At 39.1% G+C, this 21,261-nt stretch overlaps 1 protein-coding gene across 2 annotated transcripts in view; it reads left to right on the forward strand.

Moving 5' to 3' along the window:
- Positions 1-21,261, forward strand: part of LOC149287389 (F-box/WD repeat-containing protein 7) — an 83,760-nt gene that overhangs the window by 10,610 nt on the left and 51,889 nt on the right. The window contains exons 2-3 of one of the 2 annotated variants that reach the window (XM_089492885.1): positions 1,102-1,104; positions 7,087-7,665. In XM_089492885.1, coding sequence (XP_089349011.1) covers positions 1,102-1,104; positions 7,087-7,665 — 582 coding nt within the window. Of the gene's footprint in view, positions 1-1,101; positions 1,105-7,086; positions 7,666-16,427; positions 16,575-21,261 lie in introns of those variants that run through there. The other variant, XM_089492886.1, reaches the window with a different exon arrangement.

Consider the following 21,261-nt stretch of genomic DNA (forward strand, 5'->3'; position numbering starts at 1 on the left):
CCAAGCTAGCATTTCTGTAGGAATTACATTGTGAGTTGCTCCAACTTGGACCATAGCTTACACAGAGAGCTTGTAGAACAGTCAACAAACAAGATTATGTGCATCATGTGATATTTAGATAGATCAGGTGCTCCCAACCCACTCAGATTTTTAGGTAGCGTGAGAAAACGAGATCTCAAACATGGTCCCAGATACATTTAGTAAATGCCCTCTGTAGGGACATAAAAAAGGAGGAGGGTATTTAATATCAGCGAGGCTTGAAGATGAAATAGAACCTTCTGTAAAATGTTAATTTTGATGGCCACCACATGGCCTAAGTAAGTAATGTGTAGAAAAGACAACCTGGCTAAATCTTGTCTCAGAGGGGCACAGAATTGTCTGAGTACAGGTAGTCTAGGTTACTGGACAAGACTGTCCCTGTCTAATGCAGGTGGCTAGTGCGCCATTTTAATCGCAAAGTTGTTGCCACGACCGTTGCTTCAGGGAACATGATGTTTAAAATCTCTGACTTGCCGAAATTAAATGTAAAATTAGGGAGATTGCTAAATCTCTCAAACACCTCCAAAACAGTGGGGAGCATTATGCTTGATTGGGTTACTATGAATTGCAGAAAACCAAGATGCAACCAATCTACCCTATCGAATTTCTTCTGTACATGAGTTGAAAGGAGGACCATCCCCTGCGGTTTTCCCTGTCCTAGAGATAATATTGATATTTTGTCTTGTTGTCTACAGTTTCAGGACAGTATGCAACAAAGAGATTGGTCTATAAGTTGAGGATCCTTTCTCTCTTTTGGTGTAAGAGCAACATGCACAGAAAGGGTATAGCTATCTAACTCACCATCCTTAAGTAAAGAGTTGATTGTTGGCCAGTTGGATAAGGAGTATGTCTGGGAAAGTCTTAAAGTAAAGAAGTGGTAGGGTGTCTGGGCCCAGGATCTAGAAGAGAAGATCTAATTTTGGTCCCTAGCCCCTCATTGGTTTATCCAGTGTCATACTTCATCCGTAAGCTAATTGTGGACAAGGGTCTCTAGAAAAGTGTCTACTTCTTCAGATCTTGTACTCTCCGACTCCATTGACTGTTGTGCCCCCAGTTGTCAAGAAAGTTATAATACTCTGTAAAAAAATGTTTGCAGTTGAGGCCATTGTATATGCAGTGTATCCGCTGAATTCCTCCTCTTGTATAAATATGACACCTGTCTCCTCTCTTGTAAAGTGCGTGTTAAGTATTTGTTGCTTTTGTTCGCAAACTCATAAAAAGGTTATGTGATATTAAGGTTGATCTCTGCAAATTTGCAGTCAATAGGAAACTAAGCCTAGTTCTAAGTTGTCAACATCCGAAAAACTTACAGTTCTAGGGTATGGATTTGTGCTGCGATTCAGGCTCTGAAATACGTCGGAAAGCATTAACGGCTTAGACTGCTTTTTTTCTTACCTCTCTACTGGCATTTATGTGCTTCTGAAACACCAACACCCACATTCTCTTTAAAATATTGCTCCAGTGCCTCATGTAACTTGCTTTTCCTAACCTCATCTGAGTAAAGATAAAGTGAAAGCCTTAAGCTTAGAAATAGTTATCAAGTCCACGTCATTGCACCTATACTAGCTGATCATAAAGGTACGTGTAGTATTGAGGGATAAAAATATCATCATTCATTGTGCAAAAGTTGAGTAATGCATAGAGTGCAAACCCACCAACACCCCCAGAGCATGTGCAGAAGAGTGTGAACCCCACATGAGGAGATGCCCAATGTAAGATTAAAGTCACACCAGAATGCCTCCCTGTAGCGTGGAAAATCCCTGCCGCACTCCCAACAATCACTTTCTGTTTGGAAAATAGAGGTTAGCAAATATATACCGTATTGGCTCGGATATAGGCCGCCCCGGATATAGGCCGCACCCTAAAAGTTTGGTGCTTTTTTTTTTTTTAAAAAGCACCAAAAAAACATGCTGCCACTCTGTCCTCCCTCCCCGAGATATGCAACCACTGTCCTCCCTCCCCGAGATATGCTACCACTGTCCCCCCCCGAGATATGCTACCACTGTCCTCCCTGCCCGAGATATGCTACCACTGTCCTCCCTGCCCGAGATATGCTACCACTGTCCTCCTCCCTCCCTGAGATATGCTACCACTGTCCTCCCTCCCCGAGATATGCTACCACTGTCCCCCCCCCCGAGATATGCTACCACTGTCCTCCCTGCCCGAGATATGCTACCACTGTCCTCCCTGCCCGAGATATGCTACCACTGTCCTCCCTGCCCGAGATATGCTACCACTGTCCTCCTCCCTCCCCGAGATATGCTGCCACTGTCCTCCTCCCTGCCCGAGATATGCTGCCACTGTCCTCCCTGCCCGAGATATGCTACCACTGTCCTCCTCACTTACCGGAGCAGACTCCCGGGTGTCTTGCGGGGCCGGTGGGGGACATCTACGCAATACGCGTATATAACTTCCGGTGCCGGCACTGGATGTGCCGGCACCAGAAGTTGTATACGCAGAGGTAAAACGCATCGTGCGGACGGTCCGCACGATGCACTTAGACAACCTCCCGTGCCGGCACCCCCCCCCCCCCCGGGAAGTGCTGGCAGGGGAGGCTGTCTGAGCGTATCGGGGATTAGGATGCAGGTCCCCTGCACCGCTGCGGGGGATCTGTATCTAAACCCCGCTGCCTGCCCGCTAGACCCCGAATATAGGCCGCACCCCCACTTTAAAAACTTAGAGTGGGGGAAAAAAGTGCGGCCTATATTCGAGCCAATACGGTACTTAACATCACAGACAGTTCCCTTAACTAACATAGCTCCCTTCAGGGTCAGACGTAACAGTACATATAAAAGGACATTTCTAGAACTATGTATATGTGGCTGTACCACATGTTTTTGCATCTAGTTTGTTACGGGAAAAACCCAGGGGAAAATATCTGTTCAAAAACCCAAGGGCTTTGTGGTGCTTAAAGTGTGTCTCTTGAAAAAAGGCAACACCCACAAGGACAGGCTTCCTCCAGAGCTCTTGCTTTCTTGTCCCGTAAATTAACCCCCCTAGCATTTATTGATAGTATCATGGAAGCCTCCATGCCCTGGGCTCCTGGGGAGGCTGACAGCCAGCCTCCTTCCTACAGACTATGGGCCCAGGGCTTTAAAGTGGTTCTGTTTTTTGGGGTGGGTACAGGGGCTGCATTTGGACTACTACTACTTGTGTGGTATATTACTCTCCATCGGAATAGGGCTTACAGACAGAGACCTCTATGGCCAGTATTTGCACCAAGATCTCATATCCAGCTGAAAGGGGCAAAACCAGGCAGGGAAGAAATTGTTGGACACTATGTCACGCACCCACCTACAGGTTCAGCACAACACCCGACCACCTAATTATGGCGCTGAGGCCCTATTGCTCTACACAAGGCTAGGAGAAGTATGTAACTATGTAACCCATGTTTCAGATGGCACTGAGCTGTGCCATTGTAATAATCCTCATTATCAATCTAGAAATGTAATCCTCGTTTCTAACGCACATGTATGTTGCATACAAATACTTTTTGATTACCATCAAAATGCTGGAGAGAACTAGCATCTTTAACCCATCAATGATGCTCAGTGATATCATTTTACTCTAACCTCAGACATCCTACTTATTTTGACTGAAATTAGAATAGTAAAAAGGCATTTTATGCCAACCTTTTAAAAGCTGGGGTTTACTTCACATGATTTGCAAATAATATCGTTGTATTCCCTTAGCTGGTCAGATGTTTAAGTATTTATTGAAATAACAAAAAAGGGTGAAAGTACAGCAGTATTTCAGTAATATTGCTACTTCTGTCAAATGCATGTACAGTTGTGTGAAAAAATACACCCTTTTTAAATTATATGGTTTTACAGATCAGGACATAATCATGTCTTCCTTATTTTACATATTACATATTACAGAGTCATCATGTAGTCAACAAAAATAAAGCCAAAATGGAGAAGCCATGTGAAAAACTATGTATAGCCTTACTACTTCCACAGGAATTAAGATGCTAAGTAGCAGGCAGATGCTAAACTAATGCCCATGGTTGATCATCAACAAATGTGACTACCTCACATAAAAGCTGAGGTTTTAGCAGTTTGCTGGTCTGGAGCACTCAGGAGTGTGTTAACACAATGCCAATGAGAAAAGACATCAGCAATGATCTTAAAGAAGCAACTGTTGCTGCCCATCAATCTGGGAGGGGTTACAAGGTCCATCATTCTACAGTGTATACAAAAACCAGAAACCTCTCATTTATATTATGTTTATGTATTTGTTGCCAACTTTATCAGGGTAAGAAGCGCAGACAGTTTCTGTTTTTTGTATACATTGTACAGCCAATACACTGTTTTTGCAGCATGCTTACACCTGTTTGGTAGGCCTCGTATTATACATTTGTAATATTTGAGCCTGTGACTAGCTCAGCGCACCGACATTTTCTTTTCCATCATTCTACAGTGAAAAAGATGGTGGAAAACATTCAAGAAGGCAAACTCACCTCAAGGTCAGACCGTGCAATGCTCAGAGAAATTGCAAAAACCCAAGAGTTGCATCTCGGTAAAATTAGAAAAAGACTGAACGAATATGGTTTGTTTGGAAGGGTTGCAGGGAGAAAGCCTCTTCTCTCTAAAAGAACATGGCAGCACGGCTTAGGTTTGCAAAGTTGCATCTGAACAAACCACAAGACTTATGGAGCAATGTCGTTTGGACAGACGAGAGCAAAGTGGAGATGTTTGGTCATAATGCACAGCGCCACATTTTTGCAAAAAACAAACACAGCATACCAACTGTCAAGCACAGTGGTGGAGGGGTGATGATTTGGACTTGGATGTGATACCATCTTTTCAACATCTAAAGTGTGGCTTAAATTTGGGTCATGCAACAGGACAATGATCCCAAGCACGCCAGCTAAACTACAGCAGAATGGCTGAAAAATAAATTAATCGAGGTGTTGCAAATGGCCCAGTCAAAGTCCAGACCTCAACCCGATGCTGTGGCGAGACCTTAAGAGAGCTGTGCATGAACAAATGCCTGCAAACCTCAATGAACTGAAGAAACGTAAAGAAGAATGAGCCAAAATTCCTCCACAACGATATGAGAGACGGATAAAGTCACTTCGTTTTTCACGCATGGCATCTTTGTTGTGCCCTTATTTTTGTTGAATAGATCATGACGGTATAATATGTCATGTGTTGTTCATCTGAGGTTGTATTTGCCTGATTTTTAGAATTGCTAAGGAACAGATGATGTTGTTATGTCCTGATATGTAAAGCCATATAATTCAAAGAGGGTGTGCTTTCTTTTTCCCATGAATGTAGCTTTCCCAGGTGACACAGCATTGTAATCCTGTCACACACCATACATGCTTATAATGCAATGTCACTGTTAGGAAAGCCTATAATTACTATTAACCTTCTGTCCATATCACAGGCCAAAACAGGATCTGCCTATTGCTTCCATTATAAATAATTGTAATTGAATACTACATTTTAGCAGAATAAAGCATATTTACATTTATAAATAAATAAATAAGGAAATCATGTCACTCTACATAGGTAAATTAGAAACTCTATTTCATGTATGACTAGTATGCTTTGTGTTATGTATGTCCCTCATATTACAATCATGAACTTATGTCTAATACTCTAATCTTTTTAGCATACGCTTTCAGACATTTCTTATTTGATGAAACTGTATAGTATTGGTTTCAGCTTCAAATACTTCTCCTGTATGCTTAATGTTTAACGAGGTTATAAAGTGTCTTCTGAGATGCATTTCAGATGATATTTTCACTTTCTAGTTGCTAAAATCATGGACCTCAAAAAGTATTGCAAAGCTGAGAGTCTGTTTTCAGAGCCTCCCTTATTTTTGTACAAAGAGAAGGTGCTTGATTATAGTTATTCATTCTTTCACAGTTGCTGATTGTACCACGTTATTTCCAATTCATTGTTAAGTCTGCCCGGAATGCACATGCAAATCCCTTTATTAAACTTCTACACAATAATTAACTGTCACAATTCTATAATTTTTTTCGACTGCACATTTGCAAAGTGGCAGAGCTCAAGGAGACAGAAGTGCGTCACTGTATTTATGCAGAATACTAATTAAGATATTTTTTGAATACGTTTACATTTCTGACATCATAAAATCATTTCCCCTAATTCTAGCACACGGAGTGCTGGCATGACTCATTAAATGTCTTTCCCATTTTAATTTACCAAATTGTAGGCGTTGAGCCAGCCAAGTACAATCATTTTCTATATGAAGTTAATGCACTAAAAGATAATGTGTGCCTAAAATAGGACTGTGCTTGTAGTATGCTTTCTGCTGCAGTGTACTTTGTCAAAAAAACCCTATGGTCCTGATGATCTATATGTGACCTTGTATGTTTGAAGCAAAGAGTGGATAAACAGTGCATATGGTATTAAAAAACCAACACAAACCCAAAATTCTTATTTGGTACACTACTATGTTTCTGTGTGTGTGTGTGTGTATAATATATAATATATACATATAACATCTGCCGCTACTATGATACTCTAGTGAATGTCCACTCTAGAACTCTTCCCAGTGTATGTATAATAAGCCGTAGTCTATTTTTTTTTTTAAATTGCGTCTTTGTATTTTTGCGCAGCGTGTTTTATTCACAGCTCTCGTCAGTTTGTTGGCGCCTATGTTATTGATGCTGGCTCATAGATTTGAGATGTCTGACTGTATTTCTGATATACATTTTTACATTTGAAATACTTTGCAAAGTAACTGTTTAAGCCTTCAAATGAATAGTGAAGTAGCCTTTAATCACTTGGTGGTAGAAAATTCCCTATTAAATATTAATCTATTGCTTAGCAATAATTACCAAAGCAAAGGAACAGTGCAGCTAGTTGAAGATTCTCGAAGTTGGCGGTATTACCGGCCATTACGCAGCACTTTTACTGTTTTCTATAGGTTACGCATGCTTAATTTGGTGGTGATCATCTTGCAGTTATGTATTTGCTTGTATATTGTTAACTAACATATACAATGTACCCTTTGCACAATTATAGCTATCTGGTCTAATGTTCATTTTTTTTGTCCTTAACCTAGAATGTGAAAACATTTGCACCTTCAGACAGTCTAGCAAATGTCCATGAAGTAGCAAGCTGGCTTTTGGAAATGAATCAGGAACTGCTGTCTGTGGGCAGCAAGAGGCGACGTACTGGCAGTTCTGTGCGAGGTAATGCTTCTTCCAGCCAAGCAGATGAGGAGCAGATGGACAGAGTAGTGGAGGAGGAAGAACAGCAGCACCCACAGAACCCAGAGGATGATGACATTGTGCTAAATGGGGACATAGATGATGATGGCCCTGGAAGTGTTGACAGAGATGAACCCCACCAGGAACAATTTGAAGAAAACAATAATAGCTGTATTGTAGCTGATCAGGAGTCCACTGATCGGCCTGAAGAACCTGAGCAGCAGCATGAAGAAGATGAGGACGAGGACCACTCGTGTGATGTGGAAGATGAGGACGAAGAGGAGATGGACCAAGACAGTGATGACTTTGATCAGTCTGATGACAGTAGCCGGGATGATGAGCATAGAAATGGCAATGATATTCCCAATTCCAATAGTATACTGGACATGTCAATACACCAGCAGTCCACTCCTTTCCACACAAAAACAAAAGTGAGTACCAATTCCCTTCGTTTCCTTATAGCTATGTCTGTAGTAATTAATTTACTATGCGTCTTATGTTTATACAGTCCTCAACAAGTCTTAACAACTTATGTTTTTTTCTGTAGCTTATCACAGCAGAAGGTACGTTCTGTACATTTTGTTTAGAATCAAACATAACTCCACTAAGTCAGCTTTTTTCTGTAGAAGTTGATACTTTTAGGAGGGCCAACATATTCATATAGTTAGATTCAGAGACACATATAGTTTCAGAACCTCACCATTGCTTTATACTTTAAGCAATGAGTTGCTGTGATCTCACATGAGATATAGCAATAATTTTATTATTCATAATTATAATGACTAATGTAGGGTATTGTCCTAATCACTGAAATCAATGTTTACGCTGTGTTTTGTTGTGAAAAATACGTGTTTTTCAAGCTTTCGACTGTTTGAATCTCATAGACTGGGAAACCATGATGGCCAATGCCTGCTAACAACCTTTTCACATTCATTTTCTTTTATATATAAATTGCATGCTGAATAATATTACTATATTTCTGTAGTTATTCTTTAAAAACTGAAATATAATTTCCCTAAAATGATTGCGCCCTGTGTTTTTAGAAATGCGATAATTTAGAGATGCGGAATCGTGTAACCACAAGAACATTTTGATACGGTTTAAGAAATGCTTTCCTTGGGGGGAAAAAAAAGCTATAGAGATCATTAAGCAAAACCAAAACCGCTCCTGTTTTATGTGAGCATGAACATATATTGCATTGCGAAGGATAAGAGGGTGACAGGGATATAGATGCCCTGTAGTCACCCCAATCCAAGTCCCGCTTAGGACTGCGTGCCGTAGCTTCCCTGGGAACCATTCATTCGTTTTGTCTGGAATCTTTGCTTTTTTTGTAGTATATTTGTTTTGCAGAGCAACAATTTGAGAATTACAAAATATAAGAAACTCTAACGGAACTCTTATTTTTTTTTTATAATTCATATTTTCTATTTTAAGTTTGTAAATGCTGCTTAACAGTGAATCAGACCTTCTTCCCCAGCAGCTGGGTATAACGTTGGACCCACTGTTGTTCCGCTGGCACAGAAGCTTGCTTGGTAAATAGCAACATTAAGATGTTTAGCACCTGGGCAGTTAAACAGAGAAACACAACGGGGTGGATGATGTGTTAATCTTTTACATTAAAAAAAACAAGAAAAAACATGGGAAATACCATACTGAAGACATACAAAAGGCAAGGTATCTTTCTTTTTTTCCAGTGAATATTTATCATAGATAATATAGATATTTATACAATACTTTTAACTGTAAACTCCTGCTTTTCAGTGATCTTTTACTTTTTTGGCAATCGTCTGTTAAGCAGCAATGTTTTTTTCCCATAAGGTCAAATCCAAAGTATAGCATTTTGTTTATTCTGGACTTGGTTCAAAAGCTTTGAGGCAATGGAAAGATTTCTTCTCTTACTCTTGAAGAGGTCTTCCTTCCTACGTAACAATATTCAATAAACTGACCTTTGAGACAGTTGGATTGGCTTGTGCAGCATCAGAATAAAATAATACATTTTATTAAGTTATGTATGACAAAATTCATATTATTTACTTAAGTAGTTTAATAAACGTTCATCCCCAGATCTGCATTATTATTATTCCTCCACATTAAGTTCTACAATCACTTTATTAAGCTTCTCATTGTTTCTGCTATTTCCAGGCAGCATTAGCTAGGTTGAGAGAGAACTTCAATACAAGAATACCAGATATGCTAGTTTTACTACGTTTTTGATTTCTTAGTCCTCTGTTTTTAATCTTAATATTTCTAAAACATTTACCCAGACTGGAAAGTACAAAGTTAGCTTCCACTTCTACAAGATTAGGTATGACTGATTCAGTGGCCGGTGCAGGCAGCAGTGCAGACGTAATTATAGTTTGCACCTATGTGTTGCAAACATCAGTTTGTGTAGAGCTATTAGCTCACCCGTTCATCTGAAAGTGCGTGATTAACCCATTCTTTCCTTCATGATGTACCATGACACTATTATTAACTAATAAAAATGCTTAATAAAATAGTAAGCAACAATAAGCAAACAACAAGCAATGTCGACCTATAGTAAAAGCAGTGGTCAGTGCACGGAGCAGGCAGCCTAATATAACGGCATGCTGCCATTTTCATCAATAGTGAAAAAAGGGGTTTATTTACTAAAGTGAAAGTTGCCCAGAGATTTTGAAGAAAAGCTGTGTTTTTTTTTTAATGAAGGGCCAGCATGAACAGGTCTCTCCAGCAAAACCGAGCAGGTCCTGTGTAATGTGTAATTCATTGTGTTGGGAGACTTTGCAGCACCCTCACTAATTGAACTATTCATTACACAGGGATAGCTTAGATTTTCTGCAGCAGAAGCTCACTGAGGCTTTCCCATCAAAATGCAAGAAGCTGATACATTTACTAAGAGGCATCTGGGCTTTTCATGAAAGTATTTAGTTTTTGTTATTTTTATTTTATCTGTGATGTGTATAGGTAACTGAGGAAGCTTTTTCCCATTTATGCTTTATTGTAATGCCATGCATAGTTTGGATAAACTAAAAATGAAAAAAGGGAAATAGTGGTTGAGCAGCCCTTTGGTTTAAAAAACTCCTTTGGTAAAGAGAAGTTTAGTAGATCAATAAAGGGTATGTTTTGTGGTGTACAAGGAATGGCCAAGCAGCATGTAATTTATGTTACGGCCACTAGAGGGAGTGTAGGACCTCTCTTTTGTTCTGCGCATGCCTCCATACTGTGATTTCCAGGCACCTGTTTGCTTGGTCAGACCACGTTCCTGCATTTTTCTGGTCACAGAAGAAAAGCAAGTGGCTAATGCTTATTCACTCCTGGAATGCCACGCATGCTTCATTAAGACAAATGGTCATTACTACTGCTTTCGTTTTGCCTTTATGATGCTGCTTTTTAAGAGGATCGGCAACACAGTTAATTTACCTAAAATTGAGTTCTGCAAAAATTAAAGAATATGTGCACCATTATCTTTCTGTATAGTACTTCACCTTTGTATGAGGCAGTGGGCACTTTAGGTACTCATCTAAATTAACTATATTTTTGCAGTGGTTATAGAACAAGTTATAAATATTTGCAAGCTGGGATGCATCAGCTGATCAGCAGAAAAAAACCCACAAAACTGTTGTATGGTATGCTAACAGAACACTCTGTATAGAGTTGATTGCTACAGGGCCTTATTGTGTACTTTATTGAATATATATATATATACACATATACAGTATATTGAATATATATATACACACACACAATAACAGTGTATTGCTCCTCTATTGCCTTCTCCTTTTAGGTGAGAGTAATCAATGCCCTGTACCATTTCTCTTATTCTTAAAGAGCCTTTTTAAGATTTCTCCTACACTTTAATGATGTACAAGCTGTAACTACTTGTCCCAGCCAAAAACATTTTATGTTTCATGTCTGGCAGAGCATACACTGCGGTTTTATAGAGTTTTTTAAATACTCTCTCTTTAGAGTATACTGAAACCTGGGTGTTTTAGAATCTCATACTGGGCTATTGTTCAGGCTGATTGACTCCTATCATTGTCTTACACAGAGATAACGAGGGAAGTAAACCTAGAAAATACAATTAGCTTAATTAGCCTTTCTTAAATCTTAGAAACATTCCTTCCTTGCTTTCCGCTGTTAAATGTTTTTTGCTTCTAATACAGATGAATTCTCCATAATCTTGTCCTCTAGCAAACTGCAATAGGTACTAGGTTATTTACTAATAATAACTTCATAAAAATGTAATAATGCCTGCTGAGCCCAACATTAGAGGGTGCACTAAATACCCAATGTCTGCTAGGTGATAGATTGTTGTTGCCAGATCAGCGAAGTGAGACCTTAATATGATCACCTGCTTTAACCATCTCTTTGCAAGGAACTTTTGAGTAAAATCCATTTGCCATTAGATATGGTAGAAAAACAAATTGTACGTAGTGACATTTTATTAATCTACATGTTTCTTAATATAGAGCAGAAATATAGGGGCAGGAAAGCCTGGTCCTGGCATATAAAATAAGCCATTTGTTTTTCTTATTGACGTTCTTGAATGTTCTAGAATTTGCAATTCCTGCCTTTCTACCATTTTCTTTCTAAGCTAGGCTGTTTCAGGTGCTAGAATACTTTTTAAACATTTGTGGGCAGCTGTAGCTTTAAAAATATCCAATAATTGTTATGATGGCTACTGTCTATAGCATTAATTCAAGTAAAAATATCCAGCAAACGCCCAGGTGCCTGTATAATAAATCCCAAGAAAACTTCCCAAGGCTGATAAGATCTGGAAGCCTCCACACACTTTATCATACAGGAGTATTAAACCGCTGTTCAAAATTTATGATAAAGCCAAGTTCTCACACAATCTAAATGCAGCAAATTTAAGTAGGAGCACCAAGTACTAAGGAACTAAATGTTGGTAACGGGAGCCTGTTCTTTGGTTATGTTATAAGCCTTTCTGTAGATTAAACATCTTACTGGGCAGTGCGCTCGGATTACTCAGTCCTTCGGAGGCCCGCAATCTATAACATTAACATCGAACTTTTCAAGATGTCTCTTTTAATGTAACTACAGCTTAATGGAAGCAACAAAATGCTGCAAATGGCAGGAAACTTGTTGATTGCCCTGTAAATGGCAAACTTTACACCAACAGGTTTGAAAAACTAGATCCTTAGTAATGTGTTGTGTTTGTGAATATATAGGCTGTTAAGCAGAAATACTATGCATTCACTATGTTTTTACTCTATATATAATATACGTATACCGTATACACACACACACACGTCTCTCTCTCTCTCCTATCTATCTCTCTCTCTCTCTCCTATCTATCCTATCTATCTATCTATCTCTCTCCTATCTATCTCTCTCTCTCTCTCCTATCTATCCTATCTATCTATCTATCTATCTATCTATCTCTCTCCTATCTATCTATCTCTCTCTCTCCTATCTATCTATCTATCTATCTATCTATCTATCTATCTATGAAATATGCACCTGGTGAGTTTGGACACTTGTGCACACGGTGTGGAATAGGGGTAAGTTCTTCCCTTTACTATAGGGTATTTAAAGATTCATTTTGCACCTGTTTAATTGCTTATCTTGATGAAAGTCCACAAGTTGGACTGAAATCTCAATATTTTAGCATCTTGCAATACAAGCTAAGTGGGGCTGCGCTGCATTTAAACCCAAACGAGACTCTCAAGCATTTTAAAGCCTTCTCTGAATACCATTAATGAGGAACCTGTGTGGCAGGAGGGGGAGCTGCTTAACCCTAAAGTTTGGTCAGAACCTGCAATAATTATATATATATATATATATATATATATATATATATGTATATATAGTGGGATCTGTCCTTCCTGTTCTATATTTAGCTTTGACAGGTTATTTCTAACCTGTGCAGTTTTTGCTAGCATTTCACCCACTGCATCTTTGTTGTCCAGCTAGACCTTTGAGTTTTTATGCGGCCATCAGGCTAGGTTTCCACTTGTTTTTTTTTTGCTAAAAACGCCAATAGCGCCACCTGGCGTTTTTTTAGTGAAAAAACGCTGCAGCCAGATGTTAGCTGTTCTTCAATAGGAAATCGCAGAATGCCATATCCACTTGGCATTTTTTTGTTTGGCGTTTTTTCAGTCCTCTTTGGCGTTTTTCTGCTTTTTTGGGCTCTGTGGCAGTTTTTCAAAATCGCAGCATGTTGACACTCTGGCATTTTTTGCAAGGAAATCTTGGCGTTTTTCTCCAATAGAAGTCAATGGGAGAGAAAAAAACGCCATGAAAAAGCCATGTGGGTTTATTGCCTTGGCGTTTTTATGGCGTTTTTTTCCACAGTTACAATGCAGAGGATGGACCCAGTATCTGTGTGTCCTAAGAGAAATAGGCTGGAAACAAACAGTTTCACACAAAACAAAGTTCATATTGAATTTTACACCATTTGGACCAAACATGCCATTACAAACAAACCAACGGGATCCTGCCTGCCAAAAGCAACAGCAAACAATTTGCACCATCATTTGGGGCCAATCTTCCTAGAGGAGCAGACATTCGGAATAAAGCATGCCTTACAAACCACAGAAAAGAGACAAAAGGGTCCGCCGGGGCGTTTAAGTAGAACTCTACCAAGTAAATGGCATCAGGAGGGGGCAGATACTTGCCATTTATCCTAATCCCTTTTAGCTGGGTGAAAATTCTAATGTGTAAAGGCTGGTCAAAAAAGCAATTTCCACAGAAAGGCTAAAACGCCAGAAAAAACTCCAGAAAAAACGCCAAAACGCAGGTAAATGCAGTGGCAGTTTTCCTGGCGTTTTTCATCAAGAAAAAAACGGAGGACAAAAACCCAAGTGGAAACCTAGACCCAAGTGACCCAAAAAGTGACTTGGGTTTCATTATGTTTTATAATTTGGTAGCTTTTATTGCCTCGACCTAAGTTTCTGGAGAATATGCTGCCTTTAAAAATGTAGAAAACAATCTGCTAAACTATACTATTTGTTGGAAGATACCTAAATACTTAAATTCGTAAGTAATCGCATCTGGAACAGAAATGTTAGCCCTTGGTTAGATTGGTCCAGTAAAAGATGGTATGGTGGCTTTTTGGTGTATAGTTGCACACATTTCCACCAGCCCCTCTGTATTTCACAGGACCATAAGGGCCGACGCAAGCTCTCCCCTTGGAAATGTTAACTATGCTTTGGAGACGTCAGGCCTCTCCGCTCGATGCCCTGCTGAGTGAATTGACGGAGCGTAAAGTATTTCAGCAGCGACTCACAGTAAAGTATTTTTTAATAATTTGTATGTAATGGTTGTGTATTTTACTTTTTCAATATATCTCTAATTGCGTGTATTAAAAAAAACCAAAACTGGCTAATCAGTTTCCCCAAGACCATTAAATAGATATATAGTGTTTTTTACTCGCCTGTTTGGTAGAGAAAGTATGCAGCACAGCTTTACAAGAGATTTTTTTTTCATTGACTTTTCAAATACAGTTTATAAATATAGATTTTTCACCCAACTTCACAGCTGATGCTAAGTTACAGAGCGATTAAATCTGCTTCCTGACAGATTTTGTATTTTCTGTAGAACTGCAGTAAATTGAACACTTTCTCTTTGCATTCCTATCACAACCTAAAAGACAGATCCTGAAACACGTTAGCGTTTCCCAGCATCTCGCACGTGCTAATTCCTGTTAACGTGATGTGCAATTTGTGGAATGGCTAGCCTACCTGCTGTGTTATATCATATCTAACATAGTTTAGCTAAAAGGTGCTGTCGCAGCATAAGTAACTATTGAGCCTCGGAATTCTTCAAGGAGCAACTGGTGCCCCCCCCTTCTCCTCCGCCTGTATCTTAAACAGCTGGTCAGCCTGGCTTAGCCACCAGAGTTAGCTATGGGAACTTCAATGACGATTGGGGAAACATTTGGGAAATGCTAGAAAATACCAGACATCTAACCATAAACGCCATAGCTGGAATGCTTACAAAGAAAGCTATTTCATCAAATGCCAGACTGCATGTGCCCACAAACAATTGTATGAATGTGTAGATATGGGTATTCCATGTGTGTGTCTGTACTTTAATATGCATTCCTTGCCTGGAAGAAATAGTTAATTATAAAAATTGCTTGCCTTTAGAAGTAGCTACAGCTACCTTTAGAAGAAGCTGCAGCTACCGACATACAACGACCAACATACAAATGCAGACATTGTATGTTGATGCATATTTCTGTTTGTCTTCTCGTCTAAGGATGTTCCTACTAGCTTGAACAGGGGCTTAGCAATCTTTTTCTCTTGTTGTTGTTTTTTTTTTTTGTACGGTATGACATGTTTGACCACCTGAGGGCACCAAAGGATCAGGTTATGTTGCAGTTCTTATCTCTCTATGGCAGAAGTCAAGGTTGGACTGGTTTATGTAAAAGCTTCTCCAGACAGCCAAATGTAGCAGTGAGCTTGGCTTTTCTTATTGTATACATCACTATACGTGTTTACAGCGTTTAGGAGTTGTGGCTTACCCAGAAAACAAGCACACCGGGTTCATTTTTGCAAGAACACAACTTGGGAACTTGGAAACCACCATTCTATGAAAAAAAGGCTTTTTTTCCTGTAATTTACATAGACGGATGTAACTCGCAACTGCATGTGTGAGACAAAATTCGGTTTTGTATCATTGTTCTCAATGTGGAAGCTCTTATGGATGCTCATGGTTAAAATAAATATATATATATATATATATATATATATATATATATATATTATATTCACTCCCCACCCTCTTTTCGGAAGTCTGCTGTGTACTGATTTACACGTTGAATTGTGCCTGGTAATAGATTATGTTGTTAACGTTTTTAAAGCATGTTATGTGTCAATTACAACCACTAGGATTTGGGTGTATTCTTTTAACGAAGGTCCTTCACATATATTTGGTTGCCTTTGTATGGGAGTGGCTACCAGCTGTGTGATTGACAGGAGCAGTCTGCCTTCTCATTTGGAGTTTATAATTCCTTGCTATACTAGGACAGCATACACTTCACCAAGCCTCAGAGAGGTCAGGAGTGCATGGAGAGAACTTAAAAGGGAAACACGGAGAGCGAGAGTAGGTCTTGAGAAGCAGGGACTTGCTCTGCACTGGCCCAAACTGGGAGCCACTTTATTTTCTTCATGAATGATGAATATGATGATGAATATAAACACTTGTTTATATTAGCCGGAGATTCATAATTCAGACTTTATCGAGGATGTCCAAGTCAGAACGAGCAGCTCTAAATTATGAATCGGTGCCTCTCGGTATTAAAAGAACTAAAGAAGCATTGCCAACCCAAGCAGTCATGAAGACCTTTTGTATCAGCATCATTGCCCATGGCCTCCCATTTTGCCGCAGGCGGGTAAGTATTGCGTTTGTGACATTTCACACATTGTGCTTTGTGGCAGACAACATGTAGGAGAGCACTACCAGTAAATATTTATGAGTCACAAATTGATATGTTTCCACTTAGAGAAGTACTTACGTCTTTTATAGAAGGCCAAGTTGCCTGGGGTTTGTGCCACATGACGAGTTACGAGTTAATGTTTGTGATGATATTTCTGCTACATAATTATTGAGCAACGCTTGGATAAATTGATGCATAAGCTTAGTATCTTCTTAATTAGGAAACACTTTACTGTGTCTTTCAATATTTCATTGCACTTAACCTCTTATGTATATAACAAGTCTCTATGCAACGCTTACAATATAGTTTAAAAATAGATAATCCCAGCGATTCGCATGTGGTGTCTCAAAAGGTTATCTTTACTTCTCTGATTGGAAAACATAAGATTTTCATTTCAGACAAGCCTTTTCTCAACCTCTACAACTGTTTATTCAAGATACTTCGTACATTAGGAAATATAATTTTAACCCTATATCTCCGTATAAACATACAACAATATGCTAGGTTTCTCAAGGTATATTAAACCCAAATTGTCATTTCAGAAAAATCCCCAGTTATATTGGGAATTGCGAATCTGGGTGATGTGGTTAAAGGTATTCTCTATTCTGGGTTCAATTGAAGCACCAACCTTTCTACATTTATTTATAGTGGTCTTTGCTGTATTGTTGCTGTAGCACGAAGGGTTCTCCCCGGCCCTTACGTTAACGCTAAGTTTGCTTTTGAAGGTCAGGGTGCGTTTGGGAATGAATGTCATTCAGCGAGGCCAGTAAATCCTATCTCACGCAGCCACCTTTACATTTGGCGTATGCAGAAATGGTTTTCCTACGGTGGGATGATACTTTTTCCCATTATTAAATGGAGCACTGTGTGTGTTAATATTGCATTGTTATATATTTTGTGTGATTAATAATGTGTAAAATACCACCTGCAATTGTTTATTAACGCCTTTACCACTCCGTGTAACTGATGATAAAAGACATTTATTTCCTGATGTCTGCATCAGTTTCAGAATGGTAATGCTTTAGGAATCGTGTAGCCTGCCAGGAGTATAAACACATTGTTATTCTTTACTTTTAATTATTCTTCATTCACATACACATTTTTTTGTCCATTTGTTCCAATCATGTTTGTTTGAGCTGTGTTATACCAGTCGTGTAAGCAGTACTCGTACTTCTCTGGAGCGCAGATGGTTAAGCATAGCCTCATTTTTTATTATTTATTTTTTTGTAGCAATTTCCATTCTGATGCCTATAAGAAACTGCGGTCAAACATTTAGAAAATGCCTGGCGTGGTCATCAGATGTAAAAATACTTTTGTTATGGGATCTGTCTGTTCGGCTCTCGAACATCTCCTGTATTAGTTATATTGAGCCTCTATCTGGCCGTTGCCTAAAAATGGTCATCGGGCACACAGTCGGTCATCTGGATTTTGTAGGTCATTTCTGGAGAGAGCGTGGACTTTTTTCATCGATTAAAAAAAAAATAAATTAAAGATAAAATATAAGCAATGTTGGTAGCTATGTGCGGTATTTTTGTATTGGTTTATATGGCGGACTGTGTGCAAGTTGTAGACATTTGGCCCATATGTGTGTGTAATTCTCATAGGATCTTCGGCAGGCTCCACTGGCTAAAATATGGGAAATCTGGTCATCACAGAAGAACGGAGGAAAGTTTGCCATCTAACTTCGTCAGCCATCTTCTGAAATTCTGATTATGTGTTCATTTCCCTGAAATATTTCTATTATATAAAACCCGTTTTAGAGATAAATCAAAATGAGTTGAGGAGGAAAAGGGTCATTTTATGTTGACAGATAAGTAATTTGTTCCTCTGTTTTATATAGCCAGTACCATAGTGAAGTATTTGGACCTTAATCAGTCCTTGGGCATGTCTTACATTCTGGATAGCTTTTTATGTGTCCCGTCCATGTTTAAATTCCCTTCCCGATTTAAGCGTGGAAAGCGATGTTAACACTAGTGCAGTTTGCGGAAATAACAAGCATTCCCTTACAAATGGGTCTAGATGCAATTTGTTTTATTTTCTCTTATATTCTCTTATATTTAGACTTGAATTTCCAAACTTAAATAGAAAAGTTTTAAAGTCATTAATAAAGTGTTATTTTTGTCAAGCAGTGGGTTCTTGAAGCTCCAGCTTTAATTAAAAGCATCACCATCAATAAACACGTTGTTAATGAAACTTGTTATAAATTATAAAGTGAGCTTGCAGTGAAGTCTGTTGGCCCCATTCATTCCTTTTAAGTTATTGGTTCTGTTTTGCATTTATTTGCTACTAAGTAAAACTTTTTGATAGATGTCCTTGACTTATCAGCCACAAAACCATAAATAATTCTGAAGGTACAATATTTTTAATTTCTTTTAACTTGAGATCGCCTTTACATTTGATACCAAGCTTCCCTATGGTAAGATGCTCCTGAAGAAATTAAAACTTTTTTAATACGCTTTCAACTTTAGTATTTCTCTTGTTAAATGGACAAGAGACCTACGTGGATGAACTGTGCTGTGAATCACCTCCCATATCTATTTTAAGACGGCTCCTATAGAATGCGTGGTCTTAACCGAGCAGGCATTGCACCAACCTTCATTCATTTAGTAAATGTCCATGAAATATTCTCATGTTTCATAAGTACGACCAACACGTTTCGTTTTTTCTTTCATCTTTGAAAACACCAGAAGCCAGAGCATGAACAAGTATGCCGTTATATCTGAACATGTGACTATGCCTGTTTCTGGGCTGCCTGCAATGGCAACATGGGCCATGTACATGTACATTTATTGTAAAGAATAGCAATGAAACCATCTGCTGCGTCGATGGGTGTCATTCGCCAAGCTTTGTGTGGCTCAAGCAGGAACAGCTGCTTCTCCACCCTGTGAAGTGGCTTCATTGCCTGAGCTTCCATAGCCACCACTCTTAGTATACAGCCAGTCTCTGTCACATATAAAAGTACCAAAACTTACATTATTGATTCACTTTTGAAAATCATTATAAATGATCACGTGGAGCAGCCGAAGTCCATCTGTTGACCCACATCACTGTTCTGCATATTAAAGTAAGATACTTATTTGAGCAGGACCCCTCTAACTTTTTTTCAAAGTTTTGCAACTCCAAATTGTATCAACACACATGTTTATGCTGAGTTTTCCCCAGTAGTGTATTAACGCATGAATTGATACATGTGTTGGCTTTTGGATTCAGATCAGCCAGTCTAATAATCTAACAAGCTTAGAACCTGGCTGAGGCTTCTCTCAGATTGATCAGCGTGCGAAATTAGTTTGTATATCTGTTATTTTAAGAATGTGTTTTATTACTCGTATGATTGTTCACATAGTCTAACAACAGGGCTTAACGATTGGAGCCAGGAAGCTCAGAGTATTTATAGGAATCTATGGAACGATCCCTTCCCATGGATCATAAAAAAAGACATGACCATAAATAGGCCCGGGTGGCTTTCTGTAGCGCCTCTTCTGCACGGTCTGGGTCTGTAAACATCTACAGTACTTCATTCTGTGTGCGGGAAACTGCTTCGGAGACCTGGTCTGTGTGCAGTCAGGTTGTGTGGTCTCTGAATGAGTCCCCGTGCCTTATAACGCACTCTGAAATATAAGCTTACAAAAGAGGTGCCCCCCCCCTCCTCCAACTAGTGCCATATTTTCTTGTTAAGAAACTCATTTAGTACTAAATAATGTTTATTTCCCCTTGATGAATAAATAAACTTTGTCATTAGGCATGTGGGCTCTTCATGGTTGAAGGAACTGCAAGATAGGTAGTGTTGATTGCTTACTGATGCTGGTTCTGTTTTGCTCTTTCTGGCACTTTGACTGTCAGCAGGCCTTTGCTGTATTTACAAATGGTGTACAGATGGCAGCCTGATCGCCGCTTGTTTCTATGAACGTTGTCCCAGAAGGTGTGTGTCGACAGGAGATACCATGGCTGACTTTAATTGCAGAAGTAGCCATTGTATGTTTCTATCCTCTTGTCAGTAACTGGCGATGTTGCTTTGCATGGTGGCAAAACATTCTTGTACCCTTGAATATATTTTTTTTAAATATTATTCAGCATGTGTCCCCCTACCTTTGTAATGTAATGTAAAGGCCACCTAAGTAAAGATTCTGGCCTGTGGTAGCAATTTTTAGCTGAATGATTGAGCAACTCGTACACTCATCCCCAATTATGTTAACACCGCTCTACTGGCATGTCTAGAGCACCCCAGCCCTGGCACAAAGGGTTCGTACCCTACTGGGTGACCACAACGAAGATTCAGAAAAAGGCTGGATCTGGACATGCTTATAAAAAGTAAAATAAATCTGGCAACCTGGCCCTTACTAGATTTGCCCATTATAATTTGTCTCTTTGATATGAAAGGAATCGGCTTGTGATTGGAAATTATAACTTTAAGCATTTAGTGATGATCACAATGCGAGCCCTCGCTATGTCTAATTGTTTAGCACTTTCTCGGTCCTTATGGCAAGCTGTAAAAATAAAGTAGGATGAAAATAAAAACATGTCGTGTAACTTCCTTTGCGTTCATTATGCATAAAGTAAACATTGTTCTCACTGCGGGAAATACTTGTAGTAATATCATTTGTGTGTTTTTATAAATCTGCTGAGGGCGATGCCGGAGGATAAT

Source organism: Sceloporus occidentalis, unplaced genomic scaffold (assembly GCF_023333645.1).
Source record: "Sceloporus occidentalis isolate IW3139 unplaced genomic scaffold, rSceOcc1.0.p SCAF_61, whole genome shotgun sequence".
Lineage (NCBI taxonomy): Eukaryota > Metazoa > Chordata > Lepidosauria > Squamata > Phrynosomatidae > Sceloporus > Sceloporus occidentalis.